Source organism: Ranitomeya imitator, chromosome 7 (genome assembly GCF_032444005.1).
Source record: "Ranitomeya imitator isolate aRanImi1 chromosome 7, aRanImi1.pri, whole genome shotgun sequence".
In the NCBI taxonomy this organism is placed as follows: domain Eukaryota; kingdom Metazoa; phylum Chordata; class Amphibia; order Anura; family Dendrobatidae; genus Ranitomeya; species Ranitomeya imitator.
The window spans coordinates 181,441,828-181,456,562 of NC_091288.1; the positions used below are offsets into that span (position 1 = coordinate 181,441,828).

The 14,735-nt window shown below is 44.6% G+C and overlaps 1 protein-coding gene across 2 annotated transcripts in view; it reads left to right on the forward strand.

The window, feature by feature from the left end:
* The window catches only part of VPS35L (VPS35 endosomal protein sorting factor like), an 84,554-nt gene extending 70,962 nt beyond the window's left edge, over positions 1 to 13,592 (forward strand). The window contains exons 27-32 of one of the 2 annotated variants that reach the window (XM_069734155.1): positions 3,158 to 3,297; positions 3,637 to 3,802; positions 6,127 to 6,245; positions 11,290 to 11,436; positions 12,672 to 12,731; positions 12,905 to 13,592. In XM_069734155.1, the coding sequence (XP_069590256.1) occupies positions 3,158 to 3,297; positions 3,637 to 3,802; positions 6,127 to 6,245; positions 11,290 to 11,436; positions 12,672 to 12,707 (608 nt within the window). In that variant the 3' untranslated portion in view covers positions 12,708 to 12,731; positions 12,905 to 13,592. The remainder of the gene's footprint in view (positions 1 to 3,157; positions 3,298 to 3,636; positions 3,803 to 6,126; positions 6,246 to 11,289; positions 11,437 to 12,671; positions 12,732 to 12,904) is intronic. The other variant, XM_069734154.1, reaches the window with a different exon arrangement.
* The last annotated feature ends 1,143 nt before the right edge of the window (positions 13,593 to 14,735 follow it).

The window sequence follows — 14,735 nt, forward strand, 5'->3', positions numbered from 1 at the left end:
TTTCTTAATGAGCTCCTAGCTTCTAAGTTCACTATTGCCGTGGAGGCATTCTGCGTTCACCTCCAGAAGAGGCTGTTTGTCCTGAAGGCTCTTCCGGGAGCGAAGGCTCACTCTGCTCTGCGGTGGGGGCCTCCTGGGCTGTTCGTTACCAGGATTTGGCTTTCCAGATTGTAAGGCCGCAAGCTGGTCATCTTTGCATTGCTTTGCGAGTTTTTATGGGCTTCATACCCATGCCTCGTCTGATGCAGGCCTGGGAAGGAAGGTACTGCAGGTGGCGGTTTTGCATCGGCTGACCTGAGTCCATTTATTCCTTGAATCTTCCTGTTTCCCACCCTAGGGACTGTCTTGGGACGTCCCATGGTTACCTGTGTCTTCCAATGAAGCGATAAAAAAAGAGGGATTTTTGGTACTCACCGTAAAATCTCTTTCTTGGAGCCTTCGTTGGGGGACACAGCACCCTCCCTAACTGTGTATACCATTATTTGGGTACATATGTTGTACCATTATTTGGTCTATGTGCCTTCGTTGTTGGATTGGTACATATGTTGAGTTTTTTGGTTGCTTCTCCTACTGCTCTAACACTAACTGAGGTACTTGGTGCCTGTCGGTGGGTGTATACTACTACGGAGGAGCTATTTTCCTTATTTGCATAGTGTCAGCCTCCTAGCGACCGCAGCATACACCCACGGTTACCTGTGTCCCCCAATGAAGGCTCCAAGAAAGAGATTTTACGGTGAGTAACCAAAAATCCCTCTTTCTGAGGCATCTAAGGTTTAATACACTTTCTGCTTTGTTTCACACGTCCTTGTATGTGTGTTCTGCCATCATTTTGCTGCTTTAAGTCTGAATTTACAATGTGCGCATTCCAATAAGAACAAGGAAAACAGTTGGATGAACAGGGGTGTTGAAACTTTTGACAGGTTGTGTGTACATATGTACGGTATATATACATTAGGCTGCAGACTGCTCTCGTTGCGGCAGTCCATGCTCCGACATATGTTCTCCATTATTAATGACTGATGCTATATTGCTTCTTTCATTTTTCCGGATGACTACCCGCCGGGCTTATATCTAATGATGTGTGACCTGAGCAGCTACATGCACCACGGATTTCAGAAAGGATTTTAATGGAATGATTTTCTGCGTTGGGAAGGGATGAATACTAATCGCCCCTTTCCCTGGCCATAGCTGCCAATCACCGCGATGCAAGCAGCAGGGCCCCAATATTCAGCTCTTTGTTGGGAAAAGTGCGCACAGGACAGAGAAATAAATCTTTAAAAAAATAATAATTTCCAGCATGTCATCGAGTAGCCGTAAGCCCCTTATAATAGCTGTGCACAAATTATTCAAACTACCTGTCGTAGAACGGGCGCCGCGCCTCCACATTGGAAGAAACTGTTCAGGCGGAATGCGAAGGCTGCAGTTGATTGGCTGTAGTTGTCATGTGATGCCTCCTGGCGGATGTTAATCTAAGGGGAGCGGTTGACACAGTACGGAGGATCAACAATGAGTTTTAGTTTTTTTACTTTTTTTTTATATGCATTGTCTGGGCCCATTAAACGTGTACAGTAGTGGCCATCCTAGTAGAAAAACAAGGGTTTATGGCTCATCCAGTGGTCAAAACCTTGAGCTTTATTGAAAAAAATATTTTAAAAAGTCATCTCAAATGGAAGATGTAAAACTGACGCGTTTCTGGTGTTTGGCACGCACTTACTGATTGGCTGCAGCGCTGTTGAGATGTCAGCACTGCAGACAATAACAGGCTCTGGGAGCAGTGGAGGAGACTCAGTTCTTGACCCGGGAGGTTGAGAAAAGAGCAGTAGCCGGTGGAGAAGGGTTTAGCAAAACCAAATAATCCATTTAAAGGGGATGACCGGTCAAAACCACCGATAAGTCTGCAGTCACTCTGTGTGTTATTCAGTTGTCCAAGAAACTGATATATCCCACTTTTTAGGATTCCGGTAGTAGAAGTCTTTATTCTAGACGCTTATTCAAAAAAAAACAAAAATACAATCAAGTGCATCTATATACATCAATTCATTCCATACACTTGCTGATAAAAAGCTTCAAACATTAAGTTTTCTTGAAAAATTGATGGCCAGGGCGAGGACAGTGATGGAGTAGGGCGAGGAACTTGCCCCCCTGGGGTGTATCTTTTGGTGTTGTTCCTTCAGCATTTTATGGTGGTGCTGGTTCTATTTATGTATTGTTTTTAATTGACTAATAAAAGTTATATTTTACTATATCTGATAAAGTACAGTGTCTCTATAGTGAAACAAGAAACTAATAGACCTAAATGGGGTTTGCAGCCTCTAGGAATAAAGCTTAAAGGGGTTGTCTGTTCGTATGATATTGATGACTTCTCCTTTAATTAGGGCATTAACAGCAGATGAGCGGGGCTCTGACACCTGACAACTCTACCGATCAACTGATATTCGCTCTTGAGTACTGACAGTAAGATCTTCTCTTAAATAGGAGTTGTTCTGCAGTACCCAGCAGCGGCCACTACGCTTTGCACAGAACTGAGCTGTTCATTCAGTGTTTACAATGAGCCACTAATGGGGCTAATAACAGGTGATTGGTGCGGCCACCAGACCCTTATTGATGATCTATCCTTACGGTGCAGTCAGACGACCGTATAAGTTGGACAGAGATCATAACGCACTGCCAGAACGTGACGCCTTCATGTATTTTTATGCAGCTGTCATGCTATGGACGGGAGAGCCGCCAGCCAGTCCGTGCGCGGAGTTCCAATCTCTTTCAGATTTATACGCTGGAAGTCAGTCCTTGTATATTTGTGCACTTTTACTTTCTGAAATCAGAATATCCCTTTTAAGAAAGAATTTAAAGAAGTTGAAACATACTTTCTTTCCCGAAAAATCTGGGAAAAAGGGACACCTGGGATAGTTGGCAAACCTCCTGAGCAGTGCTAAAACTTCATTTGAAGACAATTCTTCCATGAGGTCTAGGATTCATCCTCATGAGATGGAGACTTGGCGTTTAGTTGCAATTTCAGGGAGCAGAAATCGGGGGTCTGATGAGTGGGTGGGCTTTAAAAGTTGCGCAGCTATGGGGGGGGGAGAAGAAGGCGGATCATTAGCATCTGCGGGTAAATCTATCCATCTTATTCTCCCCATCTTTTTGTCCCCGTCTGAAGCTGACGCCTTCTTCAGAGCTGCCGTCAGCCTTGTTCCGGAGGTGCCGAAGACCATTAATATAGACGGGAAGATGCGATCTTCTGAGACCTTTCTCCTCGAGTTCCTCAGCAACTTCTTCTCCACATTGCTGGTCGTTCCTGTGAGTATCACTTCCGTCTTACCAGTTGAGTCCGCCTTTAATGCACTTTGGGTTGTCACTTTTAGGCTCCCCTCAGGCACTTTTTTTTGTTGTTGTTGTGGTTTTTAAGGCGGTGTCTTGAATTTCATGTAGTTGTTTTGTGGTTTTTTTTTTTTTGGGGGGGGGACTTTTTTTATTTTTATAATTTAGATTTTTTTTCACATTTTTTGTGCCTGAGGGTAAACCCGTGAAAGAAACCACCATACCTAGACCGTGGTGCGTATTGGGAAAAAAAAGAAAAGGAAAAAACCCACCAAAAGTGAGGATAAAGTTTTCCTAACGCTACGGTTGTATCTGCAGGACCACCCAGAACAAGGCGTCCTCTTCCTGGTCCGTGGTCTTTTAAATGTGATTGAAGATTACACGTGGGAGGACAACAGTGATGACAAAGTCCGGATCTACACCAGTGTCCTGCACTTACTGGCTGCCTTAAGTCAAGAGAGCTATCTGTATCATATAGACAAAGGTGAGCTGGTCTTAAAGGGGTTGTCCACTACTGTGCCAACCGCTTTTTAGGATATTATATTATAAAATATCTTACACTGTTTTCCCGTACCAGCACTGTTCCAGCGATGTCTCCCAGGGATTGCGTGACAGTACTGTGCCACGTGAGCACTGCAGCCAATCTTTGGCCGCTAATAATCTTCTGCACTCTCACTTCCATCAGATGAACCACGGACATCCAGGAGAGGTGTGAGCACTGCAGTCCATTAGAAGCCACTGATTGGTCACAGGGCTCACTTGGCACAGTAATGTCACGCGAGCCCTGGGAGACTCGATGCTGACATTACTGTGCCACGTGAGCACTGCAGCCAATCTTTGGCCGCTAATGAGCTTCTGCACTCTCACTTCCATCAGATGAACCACGGACATCCAGGAGAGGTGTGAGCACTGCAGTCCATTAGAAGCCACTGATTGGCCACAGGGCTCACTTGGCACAGTAATGTCACGCGAGCCCTGGGAGACTCGATGCTGGCATTGCTGGAACGGTGCTGGTACGAGAGGAAAGTGTAAGATGTTTTTTTTTTATGTCACAATGGGGAATCTAATATTTTAAGAAGGTGTTGCTCAGAGTAATGGACCCCATTTAAAGGTCACTATTTTTTTTGTATTGTGGTAACACAGACAGGTATCGCCCTAAGAATGCCTATTATTTGTCTCAAGACCGCACCTCGATCATAAAGGTTCTTGGCCTTTATTACAAATCTCTGACATTACTTTCTTGTCCATCGTTGTCATTTTCAGCTTAGTTATCCTTAATATTTCTGCTTATTTGGGTGGAAAACACGTTAAAGGAAGATTCTACCCCTATACTGAAAATTTGGCTTTGAGGAGAACATTCGGAAACGTATTTGTGATGACTACTTGGGCTGTCTTCTGTCCCTGGGGCTCTTTTTGGTGGCTCCAAGGGCAAGCTGGAAGTGGCAGTGACTATCCAGTTTCTTTTAACACTCCCTATCCCTAAAAAAAAAAAAAAAACGTGTACGGGTAATTTAAACCCTGCTGATGTACAGAATGTGAGTAGTACCAAAGAAATATTACCGTATGGCCTTTTCTGACAGTAAGGCCCCGATTCATCAAAGCTTTTGCGCCAAAAAAGTGGAGTAAAAGATTTGAAAAGTTCAACAGTTTTGCGTAACGGAGAGTGGAGCAAACATTTCATGACATTTGTCAGGTTTTTTTCTCCAGTTTCATCAAAATGCCAGTACTGCGGACGCCGGTGCACGGAGCTGCCGAATCCATCCCTCTTAATGAATCCGCCACCTTCTATTTCAGCAGGATGTCACTTTCTGCGGTGGGGTTTTTCTTCTGAACATGGATGAGAATTTTTTTTAATGCCGTGTATGAGTCCCATGTCCCTAAGGCCTGGCTCATATGGCGGTCTTTTCAGTCTGTGTACAATTAATTTTGCTCTGGGGGGGTAAGAAGACGAGGATTCCCTTTATTCTAGTACAACTTTGGGAGTATGGGGCTCCCCAAACAATGCAAAATTTAATTTCAGTTTTTGAGTGGACTTTTATGTTTTGGAAGTGTAAACTTTTAACAATTTGATTGAAATGTGACCCTTCCATTTCTACGGGTTATCTTTTTACACACATCTTATACAGACTCTCTGCTCGTCAGCGTCCCTCTGCCGATGGGCAATCCCATGCTTCAGAAAGAATAAGGTCGCCCCTAAAGGTTCTCCGGGGCACGTGTAGTCACGTATGTGGATGGCGCCTATCGGCTGTGAGGCGGACACTAGCATTCAGTAATGCTCCGAGCTCGTGGAGCTGTTTCAGTGCCAGTCCTTGCACTTTGCAGTGCCCTCCAGCAGCTGTTGCTTACGGTTGGCGCGCCTCTGAGAAACCCAAAATAAACTCCCTTGTAGCTGGCTTATCCCGCCGTTACCTAACATAGTATGGGTGGTCTCTGCTAATCCACACTGCAGCTTCGCTTAAGAAGAGATTAGGCTCATCGGAAAAATTCAGTGTTTACCAACCAAATGCAATGTGCACCAACATGGCAGTAAGCATTACTCAGAATGGGCACTTCAGTTATTCTGGAGAAACAGTTGGTAAACCATTTTCTCATTTTTTGGAGCAGGAGATTACTGTATACAGGGTTATTATGGTGTTCAATGGGTGATCAGTCTGCAGTGAGCCCTCTGGCTCCCTCTAGTGGTGACTACAAGCAGCCAGAAAATCACATTATAGGTCGACCGTTGTAATGAAGCATCAGTGCTTACGCTGCCTGCAGAAGGCGGACATGCCTTTATCACGACAATACGCTCCTTTGTCTTCTCTTTAGTTGATTCCAATGATAATCTTTACGGTGGAGATACGAAATTCTTGACGGAGATTAACAAACTGTGCGACACTCTCATTGGACAGATTTTGGAGCACTTGAAAGCTCTTGGGAAAGAAAAGGTAAGTCCCATTTTAATCTTCTAGAAGCCAGTAATGTGCCGTCGACTTCTCCCCGCCCCCTAACATGATAGATGATGATAGAAAAGCGTAAAAGGTACTTTACTACTTTATATTGCAGGGGAAGCGAATATTGTACCTGCTTATACAAACGCAATGATAAAAGTGCAGTTTAAGTTTGTGACCCCTATAAAGAAGAAAATGGTTGAAGATCTGTTCATGTTAGTATAGACTGGTCCACAGAAGAGGTCAAAATCCCATAACTGCGGCTTCACCCCAGTCTTCCATGGTGCGATGGATGAACCTAAAGGGTTTATATCGGTGGGCTACATCGTACTATGGCAGACTATGTCGCACAGTCATGAATTGATGGTCGCTCGATGGCCACCAATAGTCACATCTATGGTTCCATAGTCAAACATTTATTTTTTTTTTTCCCAGATCGGTGCTACCTCCAAATATTCTATTATATACACTGAGGTTGTCACGAGTCCAGAAGCCATTCCGCCCATTTAGTTTAGGTTTCATGATGTCGACACTCTTAAGTTGTCTTTCTAGATTAAAAAAAAAAAAAAGAAAACTGCATGCTCTCCTTGGCTAGCCTAGGTGTGCATATATTTCTTAGAAAAAGGAAGCTAGTTGCTGGCAGAAAAGGATCAGGCATTTGAAATACGAATGCCTGATCCTTAGCTCCCGCTGGAGGCAGGAGGCCTATAATACCAGTGTATGGTCGTCCGGCCTTGCTGAAATTGGCAGGATCAGCTGATATACATCTAATGTGTATGGACAGCTTGGATCAATACAGAACTAAACTTTGGAGAAATGCTGACGTCCTTAGCTGGGATGGACTGCAGCGGTTTGTTTTTTTTAAATTGTGTTTGAATGCAGAAAAGCAGCAGTTTGCAGTTCCTACTCCATCATTCTCCATATATTGCCCTCCTAGTCAACACTTATTTGCCTGCAAGTTCCTGCTATCATCTAGTTCTGACTGCTTATTGGCTGTGTCCTTCAGTTAATTTTTCAAGAGCCAATGACGTTGTTTCCAGCTGCAGATGTAAGCTACATTATTGGCGCCCCTGATAGTTTTATTATAAACAGCTGATTGGCGCCCCTGATAGTTTATTATAAACAGCCGATTGGCGCTCATGATAGTTCATTATAAACAGCTGATTGGTGCCCCTGATAGATTATTATAAACAACCAATTGGCGCCCTTGATAGTTTATTATAAACAGCCGAATGGCACCCCTGATAGATTATTATAAACAACCAATTGGCGCCCTTGATAGTTTATTATAAACAGCCGAATGGCACCCCTGATAGATTATTATAAACTACCAATTGGCGCCCTTGATAGTTTATTATAAACAGCCGAATGGCACCCCTAATAGATTATTATAAACAACCAATTGGCGCCCTTGATAGTTTATTATAAACAGCCTAATGGCACCCCTAATAGATTATTATAAATAACCAATTGGCGCCCTTAATAGTTTATTATAAACAGCCGAATGGCACCCCTGATAAATTATTATAAACAACCAATTGGCGCCCGTGATAGATTATTATAAACAACCGATTGGTGCCTCTGATAGATTATTATAAACAGCCGATTGGCACCCCTGATAGATTATTATAAACAACCAATTGGCGCCCTTGATAGTTTATTATAAACAGCCGAATGGCACCCCTGATAGATTATTATAAACAACCAATTGGCGCCCTTGATAGTTTATTATAAACAGCCGAATGGCACCCCTGATAGATTATTATAAACAACCAATTGGCGCCCTTGATAGTTTATTATAAACAGCCGAATGGCACCCCTAATAGATTATTATAAACAACCAATTGGCGCCTTTGATAGTTTATTATAAACAGCCTAATGGCACCCCTAATTGATCATTATAAACAACCAATTGGCGCCCGTGATAGATTATTATAAACAACCGATTGGTGCCCCTGATAGATTATTATAAACAGCCGATTGGCACCCCTGATAGATTATTATAAACAACCAATTGGCGCCCTTGATAGTTTATTATAAACAGCCGAATGGCACCCCTAATAGAATATTATAATCAACCAATTGGTGCCCCTGATAGTTTATTATAAACAGCCGAATGGCACCCCTGATATATTATTATAAACAACCAATTGTCCAGTCGTAATGTGGCTGGAAGTATGCAAATTGCCCTCTTGTGGTCACATGATCGCCCACTCTCTGCACCAGAGAATCCTCACAGTGTGCAGTGCGTGTGATGTGAGGATTCACAAGTCTGCAGTTACATAGAGTCTAAGGCCGGACAACCCTGTAAAAGATTTGGTCGGGGACAAGACTAGACCGGCTTCTCCCCACACTGGTGTAGGTGAGTGACAGATCTCAACCATGTGTGTACATAATGTTCGATCAGTCAATCACCTGGAGTTACCATTTTCAAAGTATATTTTCTCTAAAACGCCGGAGCATTTCTGAAAAACCTTTGTGATTACAGCCAGGCTCTTATTCTTGCTGTGTGCAGTTTGGGCAGCATTAATCAGAGGACACGTTCCCTTTAAAGTTAATAATATACTCAGTATATATAACAGTATAGGACACATCTAGGGTGGTCTCCTAGATAAAGCCCCATAGTGATGGGAGTGGTGATCAGAAATATGCATACCTAAATTATTTCCTCATTTACCGTTATTTTCTGAATCCGGGTTCATCTTTCCCCCTGGTATCACTTAAGTAAGTGAATACGATGGTAGTAAGATAAAATGTGACATAATCGGGATACACCCATACAGGAATTACCCCGCAGGGACCCCCTGACATCTCACACAGTGTCATTGGGTCACTTCTAGTCCCCTCTCCACATCTGGGCTAGTTTATTATATCTCTATACTACAGCCCGCGCCGTACAGCGCTCTGACAGTGCAGCTGTGATTCCAGCCCATGACCTAATCGTGTAATGAGAAACGGCTTGTCCCGTGCTGCCGCAGGGGGGATGAACTGTGGATGATCTCCACGCTTACACAATCCGCCATCTCCCACTCCTCATTTGAAGCTCATTACTCATCGTCCTCTCCCAGGTCCCAGCATAATTTACACACACAGACTACCATCCTTCAAGGGATGGACCATTCCCACCAGAATAGAAAGGAAACTTTATATTAATGGAATAGTCTAAAAGGCAGTGCTGAAAACTCAATAGAATAAAAGTATCCTTGCTCACACTAGAAATGGTGTGAGGTTATATATATAATTATTATTTTATTATTATGGCGCCACTTATTCCATGGCGCTTTACATGTGAGGAGGGGTATACGTAATGAAAGATAAGTACAATAATCTTGAACAATACAAGTCATAACTGGTACAGGAGGAGAGAGGACCCTGCCCCCGAAGGCTCACAATCTACAAGGGATGGGTGAGGATACAGTAGGTGAGGGTAGAGCTGGCCGTGCAGCGGTTTGGTCGATCGGTGGTTACTGCAGGTTGTAGGCTTGTCTGAAGAGGTGGGTCTTCAGGTTCTTTTTGAAGGTTTCGATGGTAGGCGAGAGTCTGATGTGTTGGGGTAGAGGGTTCCAGAGTAGGGGTGATGCACGAGAGGAATCTTGTATACGATTGTGGGAAGAGGAGATAAGAGGGGAGTAGAGAAGGAGATCTCGTGAGGATCGGAGGTTGCGTGTAGGTAAGTACCGGGAGACGAGGTCACAGATGTATGGAGGAGACAGGTTGTGGATAGCTTTGTACGTCATGGTTAGGGTTTAAAACTGGAGTCTCTGGGTGATGGGGAGCCAGTGAAGGGAGTGACAGAGGGGAGAGGCCGGGGAATAGCGGGGGGACAGGTGGATTAGCCGGGGAGCAAAGTTTAGAATAGATTGGAGGGGTGCGAGAGTGTTAGAGGGGAGGCCACAGAGCAGGGGCCGAACATTAGGCTCTGAGGGATGAGGCGCCGAGCATTACTCTCTGGGGGGGCGAGGGGCCGAGCATTACACTCTGAGGGGCCGAGCATTACACTCTGGGGGGCGAGGGGCCAAGCATTACACCCTGGGGGACGAGAGGGCGAGCGCTACACTCTGGGGGGCGAGGGGCCGAGCATTACACCCTGGGGGACGAGGGCGAGCGCTACACTCTGGGGGGTGAGGGGCCGAGCGTTATACCTCGGGGGCATGAGGTACATGTTGGGGGCGAGGGGCAGAGTGTTAGAAAGTAGCATATGCCAGTGTTTACGTGTCATAGACTGGATACACAACACACATGTAAGGGTTAAATATATTAGGAGGCAAGTGAACTATCAATTCTTGAAGTTTATGTCAGGAAGGCACAAATAATTGTCAAGTGTACAGATCCGAGTGACTTTGACAGTAGAGACATTTTGACGACCAGACGACTGAACGCCTCCAAATAGTCTGATGTCGCGGGGTGGTCCCAGTAGGCGGTGGTTAGTACCTACCAAACCCGATCCTAGACGGTACCCGCAGTCTGTGCCTTCCTAAATATACATCCAGTAATGACTAGATCGGTGATTGGGTTGACTCGATAGATCAGTGGTGGCCAGCCGAATTTAAAGGGTCAAAGCCTCATCACTACTCTGTTAGATATATAGGTAGATAAAAGTCTGATTAATGTATCCATATCAACATATAACTGTAGCACTATATTACTACAAGGTTACCTTGATTTTTGGGAATAACCCTTTATCCACCATCCATTGGATAGAGGGAACTTGCTGATCGCTTGTGGTCACTGGGACCCTCCGTGATCTTGAAAGAGACATTCGGCCTCCTTGTCCTGAATAGTCCGGTGGAGTACATGCCCCAGCACCTGCTCCACTCATTGTCTATGGGACTAAGAGGACAGTACTCGGCTGTTTCCATCAGTCCTATAGACAATGAGTGGAGCAGAGCCCGCACACGCACACCATTGCCCCATTCTTGGTATTGATGGGGGCCACAGTGATCAGCAAGTTTTCCGCTATGCTATGGGTAGGGGATAACTTGATTTTGTGAGAATAACCATGTAACGTCTTATTAAATTCCTGTTTTTTTCTCCCCCGTAGACCTTGAAGCGGCAAAGCTCCCTTGCATTGTTATTTTTTAGCAGTATTCTTGCCCATGGGGACCTGAGGAACAATAAATTGAACCAGCTTGCTGTGAATCTATGGAACCTGGCGCAGAAGCATGGCTTCGCTGATACAAAAACTATGGTAAGAACGAGTTTAGTTGGATCTTTGCTACTTGATGTGAAATGTCACACTCCAGCCCCCTTTGTGTAAGCCCCCTCCACGTGTTTCCGGTACGTGCGGTATCCGTTTTCACACGTACCGCAGACACGTATCCACACGAACACCTATTAACACCCATGGTGATCTTCCCATGTCTGTGTTTTTCCAGACTGTGTGACCCACATGGAGTCCGTTTTTTCCTGGGAGCACGGATGACCAATACCGGGCCAATACATGGGTCCAGATATAAACACGTATCGCACGCGGATGGCGTCCATGTGCTGTACGCGTTTAACATTGCGGAGTATCGGAGAAGCTTTGGAGTTCACTTTTCTGAAGCCATACTGGGGAAAAAACGGATGTCGCACTGATCTAAAAAAAACTGAAGACACCGGTATTATATGGACATGAGAAGGGGGCGTAGGTGTCACAATGTTGCCCCCTAAGTTCTCACCTTGCTTCATTGAGCGCATTCCTTTGCCGTATGTGATCACTGGTAATCTAATTGCCTTAGTACAGATTGACTGGTGCTCAGGGTGGTCCAGCAAAGCTGCAGTGTAAAGCATGGGGGGAAAGGACACATGAGCAGTCTGCAACTTTGATCTGACAGCAGATGGATTCCAGTCTAAGGTCTCACGCTCCCGTATAAAACGGCCGAGAGCTATTCGATGTTTTATCAGATGGCACTCGGCCCAATATTATGCTATGGGGTAATGCAGATCTGCAATTGTTTTCTTATATCGATTTGGCATGAGAAAACAATCACAGCATGCAGCGAGTGCATCAGATTGCACATACCCACACAAGTTTATGGGAGCATTTGAAACATCGGACTGCACTCTGATGTCATCTGAGTGCAGTCTGATTACCACGGACGGCGGCAATGGAGGAGATGGAGAAATTACTTTCTCTGTCTCCTCCGCACCTGTGCTCCGATTCTCTCATTCAAGACAATCCGAGCACTGACACTTGGATCACGCTCTCAACAGATCTGGAGGAGATCTGTATGGAGGAGAGGGCCAAAATCCCCGCTGCAGTTTGTGCAAACTTGGTCGAGAACTACAGGAAACGCCTGACCTCTGTAATTGCAAACAAAGGGTTCTGCACCAAATATTAAGATCTGTTTTTCTATTGTATCAAATACTTATTTCATTCAATATAATGCAATTTCATTCTGTAAAAATCCTACAATGTGATTTTCTGTATTGTATTTTTAGAATCTGTCTCTCACAGGTGAAGTGTACCTACGATAAAAATTACAGACCTCTCCATTCTTTGTAAGTGGGAAAACTTGTAAAATCGGCAGCGTATCAAATACTTATTTTCGCCATTGTACGACCTTACTTACACTGCACATATTCATAGATTTCAGAGCAGAAGTGAAAAGTGTCAATTTTTCTTTTCTTTATTGTCAAACTTTTAATTTTAATACTTTTTTTTCCCTAACTAGGTGAAGACTCTGGAATACATCAAGAAGAGAAGCAAACACCCCGATTGCAGCCACCTAAGCGAGCTGGCGAGCAGACTTCCCCTGCAGACTAGAACCTAAGGTCATGTGAATGTCATCGCCAGGTTCTGCGATATTCCTGGGGCACAGATTATGACGCTGAGCCTGATCTGTGGCCCTGGAGGATTCGGCCTGGAAGCACTGATGCCGTCATGTACAGATGTTTATGACCTTACAGCATCCAGCCATGTATAAGGACGGTATAAATCTACATGTCGTATATAGGGTCAGCAGCATTTCTGATGAGCGGTGCCACCGATCTATACATTTGCTAAATATAAAGGTTATATGATGATTTGTATGGGGCCATGCGTGGCAGGTGTAGAAGGAAATCATCCTTGTCCCGGTGGACTACATTCATGTAGAGTGGCGATTTTCCTGAGAAGCTGCAACACAAACTTTTGCCATCTAAACTGATTTTTTTTCTTTTTTTTGTCCACGGGTGAATTGGGTTTCGTGAAAATTTGCTACATCTGAACATGGTCTAAAGAGGCACCATAGAGGTGATATGCAGTCAGTGTTATTAGCTGTTATTTTTACTATTGAAATTGTAGCTGAATTTAACCAAAAATCTCTGCAAAAAAAAAACTAAAAAATGATTTTTGTATATAATAAAAATGTTTGCGCTCAATGTCCGTCCTCTTTTTGTATTGTCGGAGATATTAGCCCAGTGAGTGGAGGCTTCTAGAATACAGGAAACACATGTATATACTAAAATGACGCAAGATACTTTCGGAAAACGAAAAGGAAGTACAGATACTTGTCTGCTAAAAAATAAGGATTTTTGTGTACTCACTGTAAAATTCTTTTCTCCGATCCACTCATTGGGGGACACAGGACCGTGGGTGTATGCTGCTGTCACTAGGAGGCTGACACTATGCAAATACAAAAAGGGTTAGCTCCTACTCTGCAGTGTACACCACCCACTGGCTCCGGATAGAACCAGTTCAGTGACCAAGCAGTAGGAGATCAACAAAAAATTAATCATAGGTACGACATGTCAAAACTATAAAGGTACCGTTACACTAAACGATTTACCAACGATCACGACCAGCAATACGACCTGGCCGTGATCGTTGGTAAGTCGTTGTGTGGTCGCTGGAGAGCTGTCACACAGACAGCTCTCCAGCGACCAACAATGCCGAAGTCCCCGGGTAACCAGGGTAAACATCGGGTTACTAAGCGCAGGGCCGCGCTTAGTAACCCGATGTTTACCCTGGTTACCATTGTAAATGTAAAAAAAAAACAGTACATACTCACATTCCGATGTCTGTCACGTCCCCCGCCGTCAGCTTCCCGCACTGACTGTGTCAGTGCCGGCCGGCCGTAAAGCAGAGCACAGCGGTGACGTTACCGCTGTGCTTTACGGCCAGCGCTCACAGTCAGTGCGGGAAGCTGAAGGCGGGGGACGTGACAGACATCGGAATGTGAGTATGTGTTTTTTTTTTTACTTTACAATGGTAACCAGGGTAAATATCGGGTTACTAAGCGCGGCCCTGCGCTTAGTAACCCGATATTTACCCTGGTTACCAGTGAACACATCGCTGGATCGGCGTCACACACGCCGATTCAGCGATGACAGCGGGTGATCAGCGACCAAAAAAAAGGTTCTGATCATTCCCAGCGACCAACGATCTCCCAGCAGGGGCCTGATCGTTGGTCGCTGTCACGCATAACATAGTAACATAGTTAGTAAGGCCGAAAAAAGACATTTGTCCATCCAGTTCAGCCTATATTCCATCATAATAAATCCCCAGATCTACGTCCTTCTACA